Source organism: Zootoca vivipara, chromosome Z2 (genome assembly GCF_965207765.1).
Source record: "Zootoca vivipara chromosome Z2, rZooViv2.hap1.1, whole genome shotgun sequence".
In the NCBI taxonomy this organism is placed as follows: domain Eukaryota; kingdom Metazoa; phylum Chordata; class Lepidosauria; order Squamata; family Lacertidae; genus Zootoca; species Zootoca vivipara.
Window position 1 is genome coordinate 45,459,261 of NC_142585.1, and position 15,024 is coordinate 45,474,284.

The 15,024-nt window shown below is 43.2% G+C and overlaps 1 protein-coding gene across 10 annotated transcripts in view; it reads right to left on the reverse strand.

Annotated features, from left to right (window-relative positions):
* The window catches only part of CDK5RAP2 (CDK5 regulatory subunit associated protein 2), a 128,526-nt gene that overhangs the window by 10,552 nt on the left and 102,950 nt on the right, over positions 1-15,024 (reverse strand). For 6 of the 10 annotated variants that reach the window (XM_060270291.2, XM_035113723.3, XM_088665023.1 and 3 more), the window contains 7 exons: positions 11,886-12,002; positions 11,003-11,192; positions 8,704-8,825; positions 6,461-6,709; positions 3,100-3,180; positions 1,654-1,895; positions 44-190 (listed from right to left, as the gene is read on the reverse strand). In XM_060270291.2, coding sequence (XP_060126274.2) covers positions 44-190; positions 1,654-1,895; positions 3,100-3,180; positions 6,461-6,709; positions 8,704-8,825; positions 11,003-11,192; positions 11,886-12,002 — 1,148 coding nt within the window. The remainder of the gene's footprint in view (positions 1-43; positions 191-1,653; positions 1,896-3,099; positions 3,181-6,460; positions 6,710-8,703; positions 8,826-11,002; positions 11,193-11,885; positions 12,003-15,024) is intronic. The other 4 variants (XM_088665028.1, XM_088665027.1, XM_088665025.1 and 1 more) reach the window with 1 other exon arrangement.

Below are 15,024 nucleotides of genomic sequence, written 5' to 3' on the forward strand. Positions count from 1 at the left end.
TGGTGCACTCCCAACTTTAAGATCGAAACACCAGCACACACACCTGAAACGCGTAACCAACATTGTGGACAACTTTCATTGGGAGGGAGACTCTCCAAAGGAGCTTCAACAAACGGGCAGCTTCTTCTAGGTTATGCTGGATCGCACAAATGGTTGCAGAAAGCCTGCTCAGGGATGCCAGCTGTGGAGCCTACATTGCAGAATTAGAAAAAGAAAGAGCGTTACATTTTAGCCTTAAAAGATTATGAAAACGTAAGCTTTAATTAATGGAATAAATCCAATTTACTATGAATTCTAGATTCAGGCTGATGAACAAGTATATTGTGTGCCAGGCAAACTAATTTATTAGGTGAAAAAGGCAGCTGAATTATGTATTCTTCAAAAAAAGAAGGTGGGGATGGAGGGAACGAGGACTTAGCATAATCAATAACAGTCATTAATAACAGGCTACATTTACTACGTTTGCTGTGCCACTTGGAAAATACTTTTTCCTTTCCCTATTTGCATTTCATGGCAAGCTATTTGAAAGTCAAATGACTCCTGACATTAATTTAGGCAATATAGATGTTTCTCCGTTAGCAGACCCTTTAAACTGTTCTACTTAATGGTAAGCTAACTATCAGGGGCCAATGCAGAAATGTTTTTCTTTTGCAAGACTGATGAGAGAACAAAATGAAGGAGCTGCCAAAATGAAGAATTGAAAAGGAAGCAAAGGGAGAAAACACTGAGTGGGACCAGTTGAAGGGGCAGGGAACTTGCTCTTAAGAGTAACCAGAAGCCTCCGGTTCCTTGCAAGACCCATATATTGTGAAACTGCAAACATACAGCACATCTACACCATACATTAAAAGCACATGGCACACACACCCCAAAAGAATCCTGGGAACTGTAACTGTAAGCCAGTGTGGTGTGGTGGTTAAGAGCGGTAGACTCATAATCTGGGGAACCGGGTTCGCATCTCCGCTCCTCCACATGCAGCTGCTGGGTGAACTTGGGCTAGTCACACTTCTTTGAAGTCTCTCAGCCCCACTCACCTCACAGAGTGTTTGTTGTGGGGGAGGAAGGGAAAGGAGAATGTTAGCCGCTTTGAGACTCCTTCGGGTAGTGATAAAGCGGGATATCAAATCCAAACTCTTCCTTTTTCTTATCGGGAGACAGGAATGGGAGACTCTGGGAATAGGAGCCGGGGGATGGGAGTCTTTTAATGGGAGATGGCGGATGGGCGCCTGTTAATGGGAGTCTGGGAATGGGAGCCAGTGTGGTGTAGTGGTTAAGAGCGGTAGACTCGTAATCTGGGGAACCGGGTTTGCGTCTCCGCTCCTCCACATGCAGCTGCTGGGTGACCTTGGGCTAGTCACACTTCTTTGAAGTCTCTCAGCCCCACTCACCTCACAGAGTGTTTGTTGTGGGAGAGGAAGAGAAAGGAGATTGTTAGCCACTTTGAGACTCCTTAGGGTAGTGATAAAACGGAATATCAAATCCAAACTCTTCTTCTTACCCTCCCCTGCAGAGCTACAACTCCTAACACCCTTAATAAACTGCAGTTCCCAGATTAAGTGAAGGAAGCAATGCTCTTTAAATGTATGCTGTAGATGTGTCCTTAATGATCATGCACCCAGTTCTGACAATCATGCTCTCAGTCATGGTGTTTACCGTCACTCCCAGTTCCTGCAGTCCTGCTTCTTTCAGAAGAAGTTCCAGCTCAGACAACCTTTTCCGCCCTTCCAAGATTTGCTTCCGTAAAGAGTTATAATCTTCGATCAAGCCAAGGATGTGCCGGCCATTTTTGTCTGCCCACACACAATGGCTGGGAATGAGGCAAGAGTCACTGGAATGGTTTGCTGGTGAGTTGTATCGGGAGGAACTGTCTGAATTATCCACAGCCAGCTCTGTATCTGAGGAGCACAGAAGCAGAGCAACCAGATCACACTCAGCATATCTAAGCAACATCTGCATATGGAACTCAGCCCCTTCTTGCACTCTTTATTGCCTTTGCTTTCCCTCTTTCTACAAATCACTTTAATTCAGAAGTGGGGAATCTCAGGCCCAGGGGCCAAAAGCACCCTCCAGGCCTCTCCATCTGGCTCTCAAAACACTCTCCACACCACACCCCTCACCAGCCCTGCTTTGCATCCTTTTTAACTGGCTGGAGTATGTTGTTGAACTCTGATAATGACTCCTGCTTGCTTGAGTGGAGGGCAGGGAGGGGTAGTTTGAGTGTGTGTAGAAACCAGTGTATTGTACTACGGTAAAATTTACATTAATTGCTCCATCAACGTTTGCCTCTGGCCCTGCCCCTCACTGGCATGTGCACACACACACCCAACCTGGAATGTTACCCAGAAGAGAATTCAGTCCCTGGGCATAGAAATAATACAGTAACAATGCACTGAATGCCATATTGTTTAATATTATTTTACACCAAAACACTCCAAATTCTATTTGAGTGGGGAGAAGCTATAAAAACACAACTAGACATGTTAATGGAGGTTAAGACCAGGGGTCCCCAAACTTACCTGGCTTCGGGCTGGATGCCTGCCGCGCCAATCGCATGGCGGGCTGGAGGGCGGTGGAACGCGCACCCGTACACATGCGCAAACACTATTTCTGGCACACTCCCAACTTGGAAGGCACCAGAAATAGCTTGTGCGCATGTGCAGAAGCCTCCTCTGACCCGGAAGTACACCGGAAATGATGCTTGCGCGTGCACACAAGCTATTTTCGTCGCTTTTCCAGGTCGGAAGTGGGAAGCCGCGCCGGCAAGAGCGGGCGGTGGGGCTCGCCAGGGGCCGCATAAAAGAGCCTCGTGGGCCGTAGTTTGGGGATCCCTGGTTAAGACTGTTGATAGCTCCTAGTTATGATGACCAACATGGAGCTTTCAGATTTAGCAGAGAGCAACATTGGGAAAGAATGATTTCCTTTATGCCCTAATTATGGGCTTCTTGGAGACAAATGGTTGGCTGCTGTGGGAAACATAATGCTGAACTCTGACCCCACAGGGCTCTTATTAAATTCTGTTTGCATTATCATGAAATCCCAGAAAGACACAATCTTCACTCTGGAAGGTATATTAAAGATACTTTCAGAGTCTTACAATACCTGCATTCCGTGGCGCTATGCAGGTTCCATACATCCGTTGCAATTCAATGACATTGCTGTCCACAGCAGAAAATTTAAGATCTGGGAATCAAGAGGAGCAGAGGGTCATTAAGAGGTTAGCCAGAACAGTGTGCAACATGGATACATACAGGTGAAACTTGGAAAATTAGAATATCAATGAAAAGTGCATTTATTTCAGTAATGCAACTTATTATTTTTTATTTTTCTTTTAATTTTTACAAATGCTTTCTTTTGGAAATTCCACAGTAATAAAACAAATAGTTGCAATAATACAAAAATAAACATTGCTATTACATTTCATTAATTACATTCAATTTATAACTGACCCACCTAATGACAAATAATACAAATTACACCAATAAAGGCTTGATATATCTTGCTTTGCATGTCATGCATCTATCTCATACAGTGGTACCTTGACTTACGACTCAACAACTGAATTTTCGACTTACAAATGGGGGTAATGGCCGCGCGCTTACGAATGTCTCAACATCCCAAAAAAAAACCCAACTGTGGCGGTTTTAGATAGGGAATTTTCGACTTACGGATTTTTAGATGGGGTTGCTTCGACTTGCGAATTTTTCCGTTTCCAATGCATTCCTATGGGAAATCGCGTTTCCAATGGCGTTTTTCGACTCACGAATTTTTCAACTTATGAAGGTGTCTTTGGAATGGATTAAATTTGTAAGTCGTGGCACCACTGTATATTAGTTTGCATTACTGAAATAAATGCACTTTTCGATGATATTCTAATTTTCCGAGTTTCACCTGTATGCTATAATGTTATTGTTTTAGTTAAATAAATTGTTTCAATTGTTATCAAGGAAATTATTATTTTTCTCCTTCCAATAAAGTACAGCAGAAAAGTTGTCCAAATATAAACAGTTAACTCATTAAACCTCAAAATAATTTCATAATTATCTGTCTATGTATTCTAATAGTATAACTAAATCAGTAATTTTTGATATAACTGTAAAAACTACTCTGAAAATTTATTATTCCAAAATAAAAACCTTCACCTGGTTGTAAATATTATTCCAAAATAAAAACCTTCACCTGGTTGTAAATATTAAGATTATACCACCAAGAATGTCTTTCTGTAAAATAAAAAAAAGAGATTTAAATCAAGTCGTACTGACTAGTGATTTAAATTATGATTTAAATCAAATCCACCCTGATTCTGAGTAGCGCTAACACTGGGTGCAACCCCTAAGATTCACACAGACACACTAAAAGTCAAAGCTGGGCATCTCAAATTTATTTCCTACAAAGGTAACCCAATTTGCACCATAAAATTTAAATTTGCTGTAAACTTGTAACTTCACGCCTCTGAAACACACAAGCCCACTTCTGCATATGTCAGCACAGTGTGATTTGTCTACATTTGTCTGAGCTCTACTCAGCAAGGTCAAAAGTACAAGACTAAGCCAGTCAATGGAGCTGCAATATTTGTTCTGTAGTGTTCTGAGCTATGGGGCATTCATTATGTTCTATGGCATTGCAATGCTCTGGATGTTCCTTTTAATATGCAGATTTCCATGGTGGGTACTTCTGTCTCCCCTTAAGTTTCAAACTGCTAGAGTCCTTCACTGAATCTCAATGCAAATAGTGGGAAAATATTCCTCTAGGGCATAAAATTTATTCTGCTGATTTGTTCACAGACCATCCAAAGCACATATTGATTGTTCCTGAGTAATGCATGGCCCCCTGAAGCAAATGCTTGTGCAAGTAACAAGCCATTCAGGTAAGCAAAACTGTTTGAAAACTGAATTCAACAGTTCTGCGGTAACAGTTATTGTTGGCAAACTGGTCCCCCACCTCCAAAGCAAAACATATGAATGGTTATGTAAGAATACCGTGTTTCTCATATTATAAGACATGTCTTATATTTATTTTTTCCTCAAAAAAACACACTATGGCTTATTTTCAGGGGGTGTCTTATTTTTTTTCTTCCTCCTCCTGCCGCGGCCGGCATTGCTGCTGCGCCTATCACTATGTCTTATTTTCGGGGTATGGCTTATGTTCCTTGAATGCTTAAAAATCCTGCTATGGCTTATTTTATGGGTATGTCTTAAAATATGAGAAACAGGGTATATGTAGAGCATTCCTGGATCAGGCCAAAGACCAATTGAGTCCAGCATCCTGCTCTCACAGTGGTCAACCTGATGCCCATCGGAAGCCCACAGGCATTATTATCTATTTATTTATACCCCGCCCATCTGGCTGGGTTTCCCCCACCACTCTGGGCGGCTTCCAGCAAATACCAAAATACATTAAAATATCACAGATTAAAAACTTCCCTAAACAGGGCTGCCTTTAGGTGTTTTCTAAATGTCAGGTAGTTGTTTATCTCCTTGACCTCCGATGGGAGGGCGTTCCACAGGGCGGGAGCCACTACCGAAAAGGCCCTCTCCCCAGCACTGGTATTCACAGCAACTGTCATTCAGAAGCATGCCGCTTCCAACAGCTGGAAGTTCCTGAGGTAAAGAGTTCACAAAATGCTGAATTGCCAGGTTTAGACTAGTGATGTCTGCCCTCACCCCTGCAAAGATTGGTGAGGCCTTGCAAAATTCCTGCACCCCACAAAACCATTTGGGCTCTAGCGGCATTCTTGGCAAGCACCCCCAGAATCCTGACCTTTTCAATCACACTTTTGATAATGCACAAAAATGGGGGGGGGGGGAGGCAGAGGAGAGGTGGTTCGCGTCTCTGCTCCTCCACATGCAGCTGCTGGGTGACCTTGGGCTAGTCACACTTCTTTGAAGTCTCTCAGCCCCACTCACCTCACAGAGTGTTTGTTGTGGGAGAGGAAGGGAAAGGAGAATGTTAGCCGCTTTGAGACTCCTTCGGGTAGTGATAAAGCGGGATATCAAATCCAAACTCTTCTTCTTCTCTCTCTCTCTCTCTCTCTCTCTCTCTCTCTCTCTCTCTCTCTCTCTCTCTCTCTCACACACACACACACACACACACACACACACACTGCCCTGAAAAGCCTCTCTTTAGCTGGAACTAGCACCAGGAAACATTCTCTGGATGGGGTAAGTGTTGGCAAAGATTAGGTAGCAGCAGGGTACCATCTCCATTTTGAATAGGTTTAAAAGGGGCAGCTGTATCAGACTCAATGGGGACACTCTTTTGAATTAGGGGAGCTTGTATTTTGACCTCCCTCCATTTGAAATCTCAAGCTGCCTCTAGGTTAGATTTGTTGGGAAGAGGGGATAGAAGCAAACAACACAGCACACAAATGCGCTCAGTTCAGCATATATTTCCAACAAAATGGATTGGAGGAAAACCCCATCAAACCAACACACAAAACCTGATTGTGCACCATATACCATACCATTTATCCCAGTGAAATGCTGCAATTCTTGCTTTAAAAGGCAGCCGATATTTACAGTTGACCCCAAGCTATCTCCCTCTCTCTTTCCTCTGGAAAGCTGCTCTTCCAATTTTTCATGCAACATCTTGTTTGCCTTGATGCTCCTTTCAAGCTGCATTCTGAAGTTCTGTATTTCAGTCAATAGTTCATGCAAGTCAAGTGGATTGATTTGATCTTTCCAGCATTCATCCGATCCGTCACGGGCGAGATCTTAGGAGTTGGGGTTTGTTTTTAATTACCATTGCAAACAATTAAAAGAGTCATTATTAACATGCTGGATGAGTGCATTTGAGCCAGATATTAAGAACTAACTACTACAAACAGTAGATGATAATAATTTAAAAGGGAAGAGGGTTGCACACACACATACACACCCCTCTCCAACCTTAATTACTTCTATCCTCCAAAGATTTAATAAGAGCCAAATAAATAACTTTGTCCGTAAAAGCTAATGTTGCATACCCAAGGTAAAATTATGTATATTAACAGACTGGGGGGATATATATCCTGAAGGCCATTTGGAAGCATGGCATGAAAAAGAAAAAAACGGAAAGAAGGAAGAGTAGATACTGAAAATGAAGGCAGTTTCATCAAAAGCCTGGACAACATTTAATCATGGAAACTGAGAATCCCAGGTATTCTTAATCTGCCAAAAAGGCAAAGGTTTATGGTTTCATAAAAAGATGGGCCATTTCTGTGGTTGGAATGCTAAGCATTATTTTCCAGGAACACCTTTCTCCCTTGCAGCTAAAATAATAACAGCTCCCTGTTTAGCCCTCTGCCTCAGCTCTAAGTTCATCAGTGGAGGTATGAAAGCAGCCTTGGGCTTAGATGTGGGAAATGCAGGCTCTGTTCCCTGCTCAACTGTGTCCAATCTTGTCTTCTAATAGAGTCACACTACTGTAAAAATGAAGAGGCCAAGTTTCTCTTAATCATCTGGGCATTTTTGTGAAATACGCTAGGGGCATAACACAGGCCAAATGGCAGTATTTTAAAATCACCTACGCAGAGACAATTAAAAGCTCATTGCCTTTCCTGTTTGTTGCTAATAATTGGGGCTACTTGAACCCAATTAGCTGTTTTCTGATAGTAAACTTGAAGGATCAACTCTAGGATGAGAAATTCTAGAATTTATGTTATCCTCCCAAATTATCACTCTCTCTCTTTTCCTTCTCTCTTTCTTCCAGTGGCATGCCATGCAATTGCTAAATGATTATTTACAAGCATTGGGATCACAGCCATGTAAATAAGTTCACTAATGTAACTAGTCCACACATTTTACTGACAGATGTTAGGTCTTCTGCAGCCTAAAAGAAAGAGGATCCAGCATGCATTTGGCCCAGACAAAAGGTGATTTAAAAGCTTCTCCAAGAAAATGAATTTTCTTGAAAATGGCTTCTCTGGCGCAGATCAGAAACACACGCCCTTCAGAGAGGTTAAATCTGCATTTGCTGCACCCCTGGATCTGCGGTGCACTGGCATGAGGTTTCACATACAGTCCCCATACATGGTACCTTTATTTCCCCATTACGGGTGCATGATGGGAAGTACCAGGGAGTAGCAAGTGGTCCATATGTAAAAATAACCTTGCTTTCTAATGAAACTATGGGTGACAGGTAGCTGGAACCATTGGTTTCCCTGTGTACAGGAATTCCCAAACTTGAATATTAACAGAGAATGCTGTAGGAACAGAGGAAGAGGATGCAGCAAACATAAGGATGAGCAAAATGGCACGACTGGTTTCCTTGGGAGAAGCCATTTTCTAGTTAATCTTAGTGATGAGTGATATCCAGGTGGGTACATCTGGATCAATTAGTGCTTACACGTTTCTCTGCGAGCATTTAGTAAAAGTTTGCATCCTGCATCCCAGGGATCACCAAGCCACAAAATAGCTGTTGCATAGGCACAGTATAACACAAAATGCACATAAAAGAGACATGACCACAAAACGTGTGGGCATGCCTCTCCTGCCTCATCAGCAGCTCTATCAAAGAGGAATAAAGCACCAACATCAGCCACCAAAGCACTTGCTCAAAGAGAGAAGTACCTAGCATCTCTCCTCTGTTCAGAATGCAGAGGATGATAGGTGTGCAATCTTGGCAGCAATTGAAATGTAGGAACTGAGCAGGAAAAGCAAAAGCCTTGTGTGAATTTCTGAGGGAGCATATAGTGGGACCTACCACCAAGATCATATTGTTTCATACCTTTTTGACTTCTGATTGCTTCATCTAACTTTTCATATACCTTCAGCTCCAGTTGTAGTGAGTGTAGTAATTTGTCATTCTCTGACAGCTGATGCTGTTTGGCGTTCAGCTCAATTTGCAGCCTGTGACATTCCAATTGAACTGGTCAGTATGAGTTTAAACATTGGCACTATAAATTGTGGCCAGGCTGTGCTAACACAATTTTTGTTATCATGAAAAACCAATGATGCCCCAGGAAAGAAAATTTAGAATCATAGGACTAGAACAGACCAGGTCATTGACAGCCTGCACATCCTGATGGCCACACTAGAGGCTACCTGCAAGTGTTTTGTTTTTAAAATCCAATGCTCACTGTGTATGGGAAAGCAGTTTCAGACAGGCAGCAATTTAGAATGGAGCACTGGGGGAGGAATTAAAGTCTTTCCCACCTGCTCAAAATCCCCCTCAAAGATGCTAACCCTCCCTCTCTTGCAGGCTTCCAGATGCACTTGCAAGGGTAAACATACATCTGGAAAAGTGGCTGGGGGGAGGCATTTTGAAGCACAAAGCAGTACAGAAAAACATAGGAAGCTGCTTTCTATTCACACTAGTGGCCCATCTAGCTCAGGTTTGGCTATGCTGAATGACAGTGGCTCTCCAGGGTTTCAAAGGTGGTTCTCTCTAAACTCAATCTGGAGACACTGGGGAATGAACCTGGGACCTTTTCTATGAAAAGCGGATGTTCTGCAATTGAGCCATGGCCCTTCCCAGGAGGTAGTGAGAAGGTTTTAAATACATTCTCTCTTCTCCCATCATCTGCTCCTGAAGCTGATTTTACATAAACAAAGCAAATACATGACCTTTGCATATCATGGGGTAGCCAATATGGTGCCCTCCAGATGTTGTTGGATTACACTCCTATCAGCAAGAGCTGCGGTCACATGTCTGGGGGTGGGGAATCATGTTGGCTACCCGTAGTATACTATACAGAACAACTCCACAGTGAATCCTTCTCGGCTCTACTCAGTCAGCAGCTCGGATGATGTGAAACCCTTCCTGGGCATGAGGGTGTTGGGCATCCACCCACACGGGGCCATGATGCTCAGGAAGCACCTCTTTGCCATCTGTGGTGTCTGGTCTTCAGGTGAGAAGACACACACACACACACACACCCGCTGCTGGGTGAGGGGCTCCAGATTCTTGGGGGGGGGGTGGAGCGGCTGGGGGCAGGATGGTCACTTCTGGCAGAGGTGGGGATGCTTGGGGCAGTTGCCAGTCAATGGGGGAAAGTGTCTAGCCCACTCAGAGGGGGGATAGGTGATGTTTCCGCTCCATCAGCGGAGGAAAGGAACAGAAGCACCCCCTCCCCCCCAATGACCCTACTAGCCACTTCCAGTGCTATTAAAATGGTAATATTAATACACAGGGATTCTCTACTGGGTTGGCTGGCTAGGAGGGGTGTGTCATGGAGAGAGATGTTTTGCTCCCTCTGTGGTCTTGCCTGAGATTGATTGGTAGAGGAGTTAGTCCTGCCTGAGAAGGAGGAGGATGGTTGGAGTGGCCCAGCCCTTCTCTACCTGCCCCCTCTCTTGAGTGGGATTTTCAGTCTCCAAACTGGTCAAGGCTGGTTTCAGGGGAGAACAGTTGTCTTAGATTCATGATGAATTTAGGGAGGGGGAAATGGGTGGTCATGGAGGATGATGTTTGTGGGAGGGGAAAGCAAAAGCTAGAAGGCAGGACAGGGGTTGAGGCTAAGGAAATTCCTACACTTTAGGAGGTTAGGCTGGATGAGCCTTTGAGTCCCTTCCAACACTACAATTCTGTGGTTCCTTGCCTGCAAAGGCAAAGCCACCCAAAGATACTTGTAATCTTGGTACTGAAGTACATGCCACCCAGCCACATCTTGCCCAGAGTTCTAATATCTCCTCCTCAATATCTACCTCCTCAATCCTGGGGCATAGAACTCTGCTTTACCTTCATACAGCCTTACTAGGGGTTTGACTCTGCTTGTTTTGCTCACCAGCCTCACCTACCTGGCAAGCCCTTCCCCTTACCTACCCTCTAAGCCTTGTCCAAACCACTCCTCCCCTCAAACCTCGCCAAACCTTTGCTCACAGGTCTGGGTCACTTGCTCACTCCCAACTCTGATTTCTTCCTCCTAGCCCTTCCTCCTAACCCAACTGTGATGACCAGCAGCTCCAAGAGCCCAGTTTGTCACCACCATGAAATTCATAGCTTCACCTACTGCCTGCTATGCAAACTGCAGCATGACTACATCATTAGGAAATATGTTTTGGGAGAGAAATGACAGGATTACTACCTGTTTAGTTCGTTTCTAACACTGTAAATATCATGAGTCAGATGCCCATTTTCTTCCTCTTGCTTCCCAAGCTGCTTCTGCAGTTTCTCCTTCTCCTTCTTGAGGTGCTCGTAGTCCTTGTGAAGGCGCTCGGCAGCAAGGAGCTTCTTCGACAGGGATTCTCTCAACTTTTCATTTTCCTTTTGTTTCTCTGGGAGGAAACAAAGCTCAGTTTGTTGGCAATTTAAGCATAATCTGAGCAAAACTGCTAGGGAAAATTAATGATTTATATATTTATTTCAACATTAAAGACACCCACAGCTTAGAGAAGCAATAAGTGAAATGAGATACTCATGTGACATTTACAATTCTAGCATCCCAGTTTTCTCTCCTGCGGCTCTGGAATAGAAAATGCATTTCAAAGAAATAAAAAATTAACCCTTACAATACCTGAGTTCTATAAGAGGTATTTTATGATAAGAGGAAAGGTGATATCCATCAGCTGCTGGAAAGAGATCTCCTTGCAGTTGCTAAGCATCCTCCACAATGCTCCACTTACAAGCTGCTACCATTTTGTCTCTCTACAAAAGGTTTCATTTGCCATTTTATTGATTATGATTTCATTCAGATTGTGAAACACTTTTGTGGGGTAGAGGAGTTCTATTGTAGATATAAATGTTGCAATGAATAAATAAGACAATGAGGACTAGCGATCTTCTTTTCAAAGCAACATTTTCAGAAATCTGTTGAGTACAGCAGATATTGTAACAGGCAAACTGGCACCTACAAACATTCTCTTCTCGAGTGTGATGTTGAAAAGGCACAACAATATTGTCCTACCATTTTCAAACAAATAACTCCAAATTGTTGTGCTCTCTCTTTAACATCGAGTTTCTTATCATACCTCGAGATCCTTTTGCCAGCATCATATTCAAAGCCTGATTTTGCTTCCTCAGGAAATGAATTTCAGAAGTCAGGGAATTATGTTGCTCCGAGCCACGAATACAAATGTTTGCAGAACCTATAAATATATACATAAAAACGATTTATGAGTCATCTCTAGGTCAGTAAAGATTAAACTTTTCCAGACAAGAACAATTTAAACAATGCAGGGAGGGGGCAATACACACACTATGAAAGCTATTTATCCCCTGTATATTCTGAAGGTTATCATCAGAGTAAAAGGTAATTCAGGTGGACTCTGATCAAGCCATTCCAACACCACTACCGATGCTGGGCTAATATCAGTAAAATTGCAAATTATCCCTGGCAGATAATGATGTTGGGTGCAGACATTGCCACACTTATCTTGGGCCTCCAGCTAGAGATTGCAAGAAGACGAATTTGCAGTCATTTTCAACACTCTGGTAAATTACTGCATTTACAAAAAGGAAAGAAAGGAAAGTAAGAAGAATAAAAGGAGGATGCTAGTTTTGCGTCTGACAAGTTCCAGTTGATCTATTGGTTGAACTGCAATTTCATCTGCTGAAAGAGCAGCTGTGCAGGTAGACTTTACAAGAGGAGGGGCCCTTCTGCTAGAGGTTAAGAGAACTTCCCCCCCCCCCATTAAGAAGGCTGACCTCAACATGCTTGGAGCCACTTGTGAAACAAAGACTATGTGGCAGTAATATAAGTCTCCATTACTTCACCTTTATTTTAGTTATTCCAGGGCTTGGAAGCAGAGCCACAGAGTTCTCCCCTATCCCCACCCCACAAAATGAATCCTAGACACCTGAAGGTATACTCCACTGAAATCAAGAAGTATATTAATTACCTTTAAATAATTTTGAACTTTTCTTCTTCTCAGTTTTAGAAATTCATTTGCTCCATACAGACAACAGGTCAAACCAGGGTTTGTGCTAGCCATAGCTTAGAAACCAGACCATGGCTTTAGATCCCAAATATATAACTGGAAGCCATGGTTAGAATCACCTGCCCACTTCCAATTTCTGCCCACTCAACTTCATGAATTCTCTCATTTCTATGAAACACTAGATTCTGATGGTGGAGCACTGACTGTAGCTATGGCTTGTCAAGTGGGATATCACACCATGGTATGTGCAAACAATGGCTTCTTACTTTGTTTAGCTGGTTGATAACAAAACACTCCTCAGTTTAGCTATCACCTCAAGCCATAATTAAACCTCTTTACCTGACACTTGACATGATTCTTCAGCTGAGTGTGGTCCAGTTCAGACACAATAAACTTGCTTTAAAAAACCATGGTTTATTAAACTGAGAATGTCCTTGTATTGTGTTTTAATAAGCCATGGGTTTTAAGCAGGAAACCATGGTACCTAAGCCTTTTCCATGAAATCTTTTGCCTCAGCCTCCTAGTTCCCATATCCTATTGCAACTAACTCTGAAACCAAGCCTAAGTACAGTGACTCTTTCCTTGTTCATTCCTGCCTCCACATCCCTCTTCCTCCTCCTCTTCCCTCTCCCCACTTTATTTTCATGCACTGAATCCGAGATGGAAAGCTCCTTGGGGCAGCAGCCTTCCCTCTTGTAATCTGTATGCTGCCAGTGCTCTATAACAATCACCAGTCCCCAGGATCAGATATGAAACTGAAGCTAGAAACGCAAGCAGTTTATGAAGCTGAGATGGCTACAGTGAGCATAAACACAGGCACATCTGGCCTGAGCTTTCATCAGTGATGGGTAGCTGCTTGCAGCACCAAAATGCTGAGTTCATTTATAACAAGCAAGCAAGTTTCTAGCTGTCAAGGTTGCAGAGGTGTTTGAAGATATGATGGATAAAAGCAATAATGGATCAGACAAGGAGCCAAGGTAAAGAAGCCCACATTCATTGCTTTCTTCCCCCCACCCCTTCAAATATTGCTGTTTCAAAGGTTAATTCATTTGTCACAGCTATGGAAGCTCTCCCACAAGCCAGTGTTGTGTATAAAATTATATTGTAAGAAAGAGATGTGTGATTTGTAGCTTTAGTGGTAAAAGGGTTGAGCTATGAATCAAGAAACTTCCGTGGCCCAAATCTCCCCTGCACCATAAACTGAGTGGTTGCAGCAAAGCCAGTCTCTCTGAGCCAACTGCATAATGGGGAAAAACATTCACCCACTTTACAGGGTTGTTAGGATTACAATGATTTAATCTATGATGGGATAACTCCATGAAGCCCCACCACAGTCAACAACCACACCAAAGCTTTGCCACTGATCACCAGTTCTGTGCAAGGGACACAGAAAAGAAGAAATTGCCAAGAAAAAGCCCAAGGAAGAGAAGTCTCTCCAGATCGTTGATTAGCCTAACTTACGCCAACCCTGGACACTGTCAGTCTTAAGAGCAGGATGGCCTGTCTCCCTGGCTGTCACCACCAGAGAGAGGTTTTACCTCTGGCAGAAGTATGTCCTCTGTCTGGATCCAGTAAATAGGCAGCACAGGGCAACTTTTCATTGGATCAGTAGCACTCCCCCCTTCCCTTCTTGTGTACTGGAATAGCCATAAGCAATTCAATAAGCAAGCCCACATTGAACACAATAATACATTTCATGTGCTATATAGTCTGAGCCCACAGCCTCAAGGTCAAATTGACAAGATGGCTGAAGATCAATCATCAGATATCCCCCATTTCTTAAGAGGTTGAACAGAAACTGCAGCGATCCTATCTCCTTGCCTAAAAAACAATGATCAGGACCAGGCTGCAATGCAGAGGGTTAGCCCCTTTCCTTCATGTTTTCTGATCCAAATCCACTCTCCCTCAAAGCTGCTGACCCAACAGAAGAAAAGATACATAAACCAAACCAGGGGAGAGACACGCTCCATTCCCTCAGCATTGGTTTTCCAACTCGATTCCCCTCCCCACACTACTTTTCAGCTTAAACATAGCTCTCCTGCTGCCTTGTCTTGATTTGCCATCAAAATACGAAGGAGCTGGGAGGATTCTCTCACTTACAAATACAAAACAGCCACGCTCCTTTTTCTGCAGTGGTAAGGAATCCATCACACAGTGATAAATTTGATTAACCAAAGTAACAGAAAGATGGATGAAAAGGTGTAAGAGATTGTATGCCTGCTGCATTAAC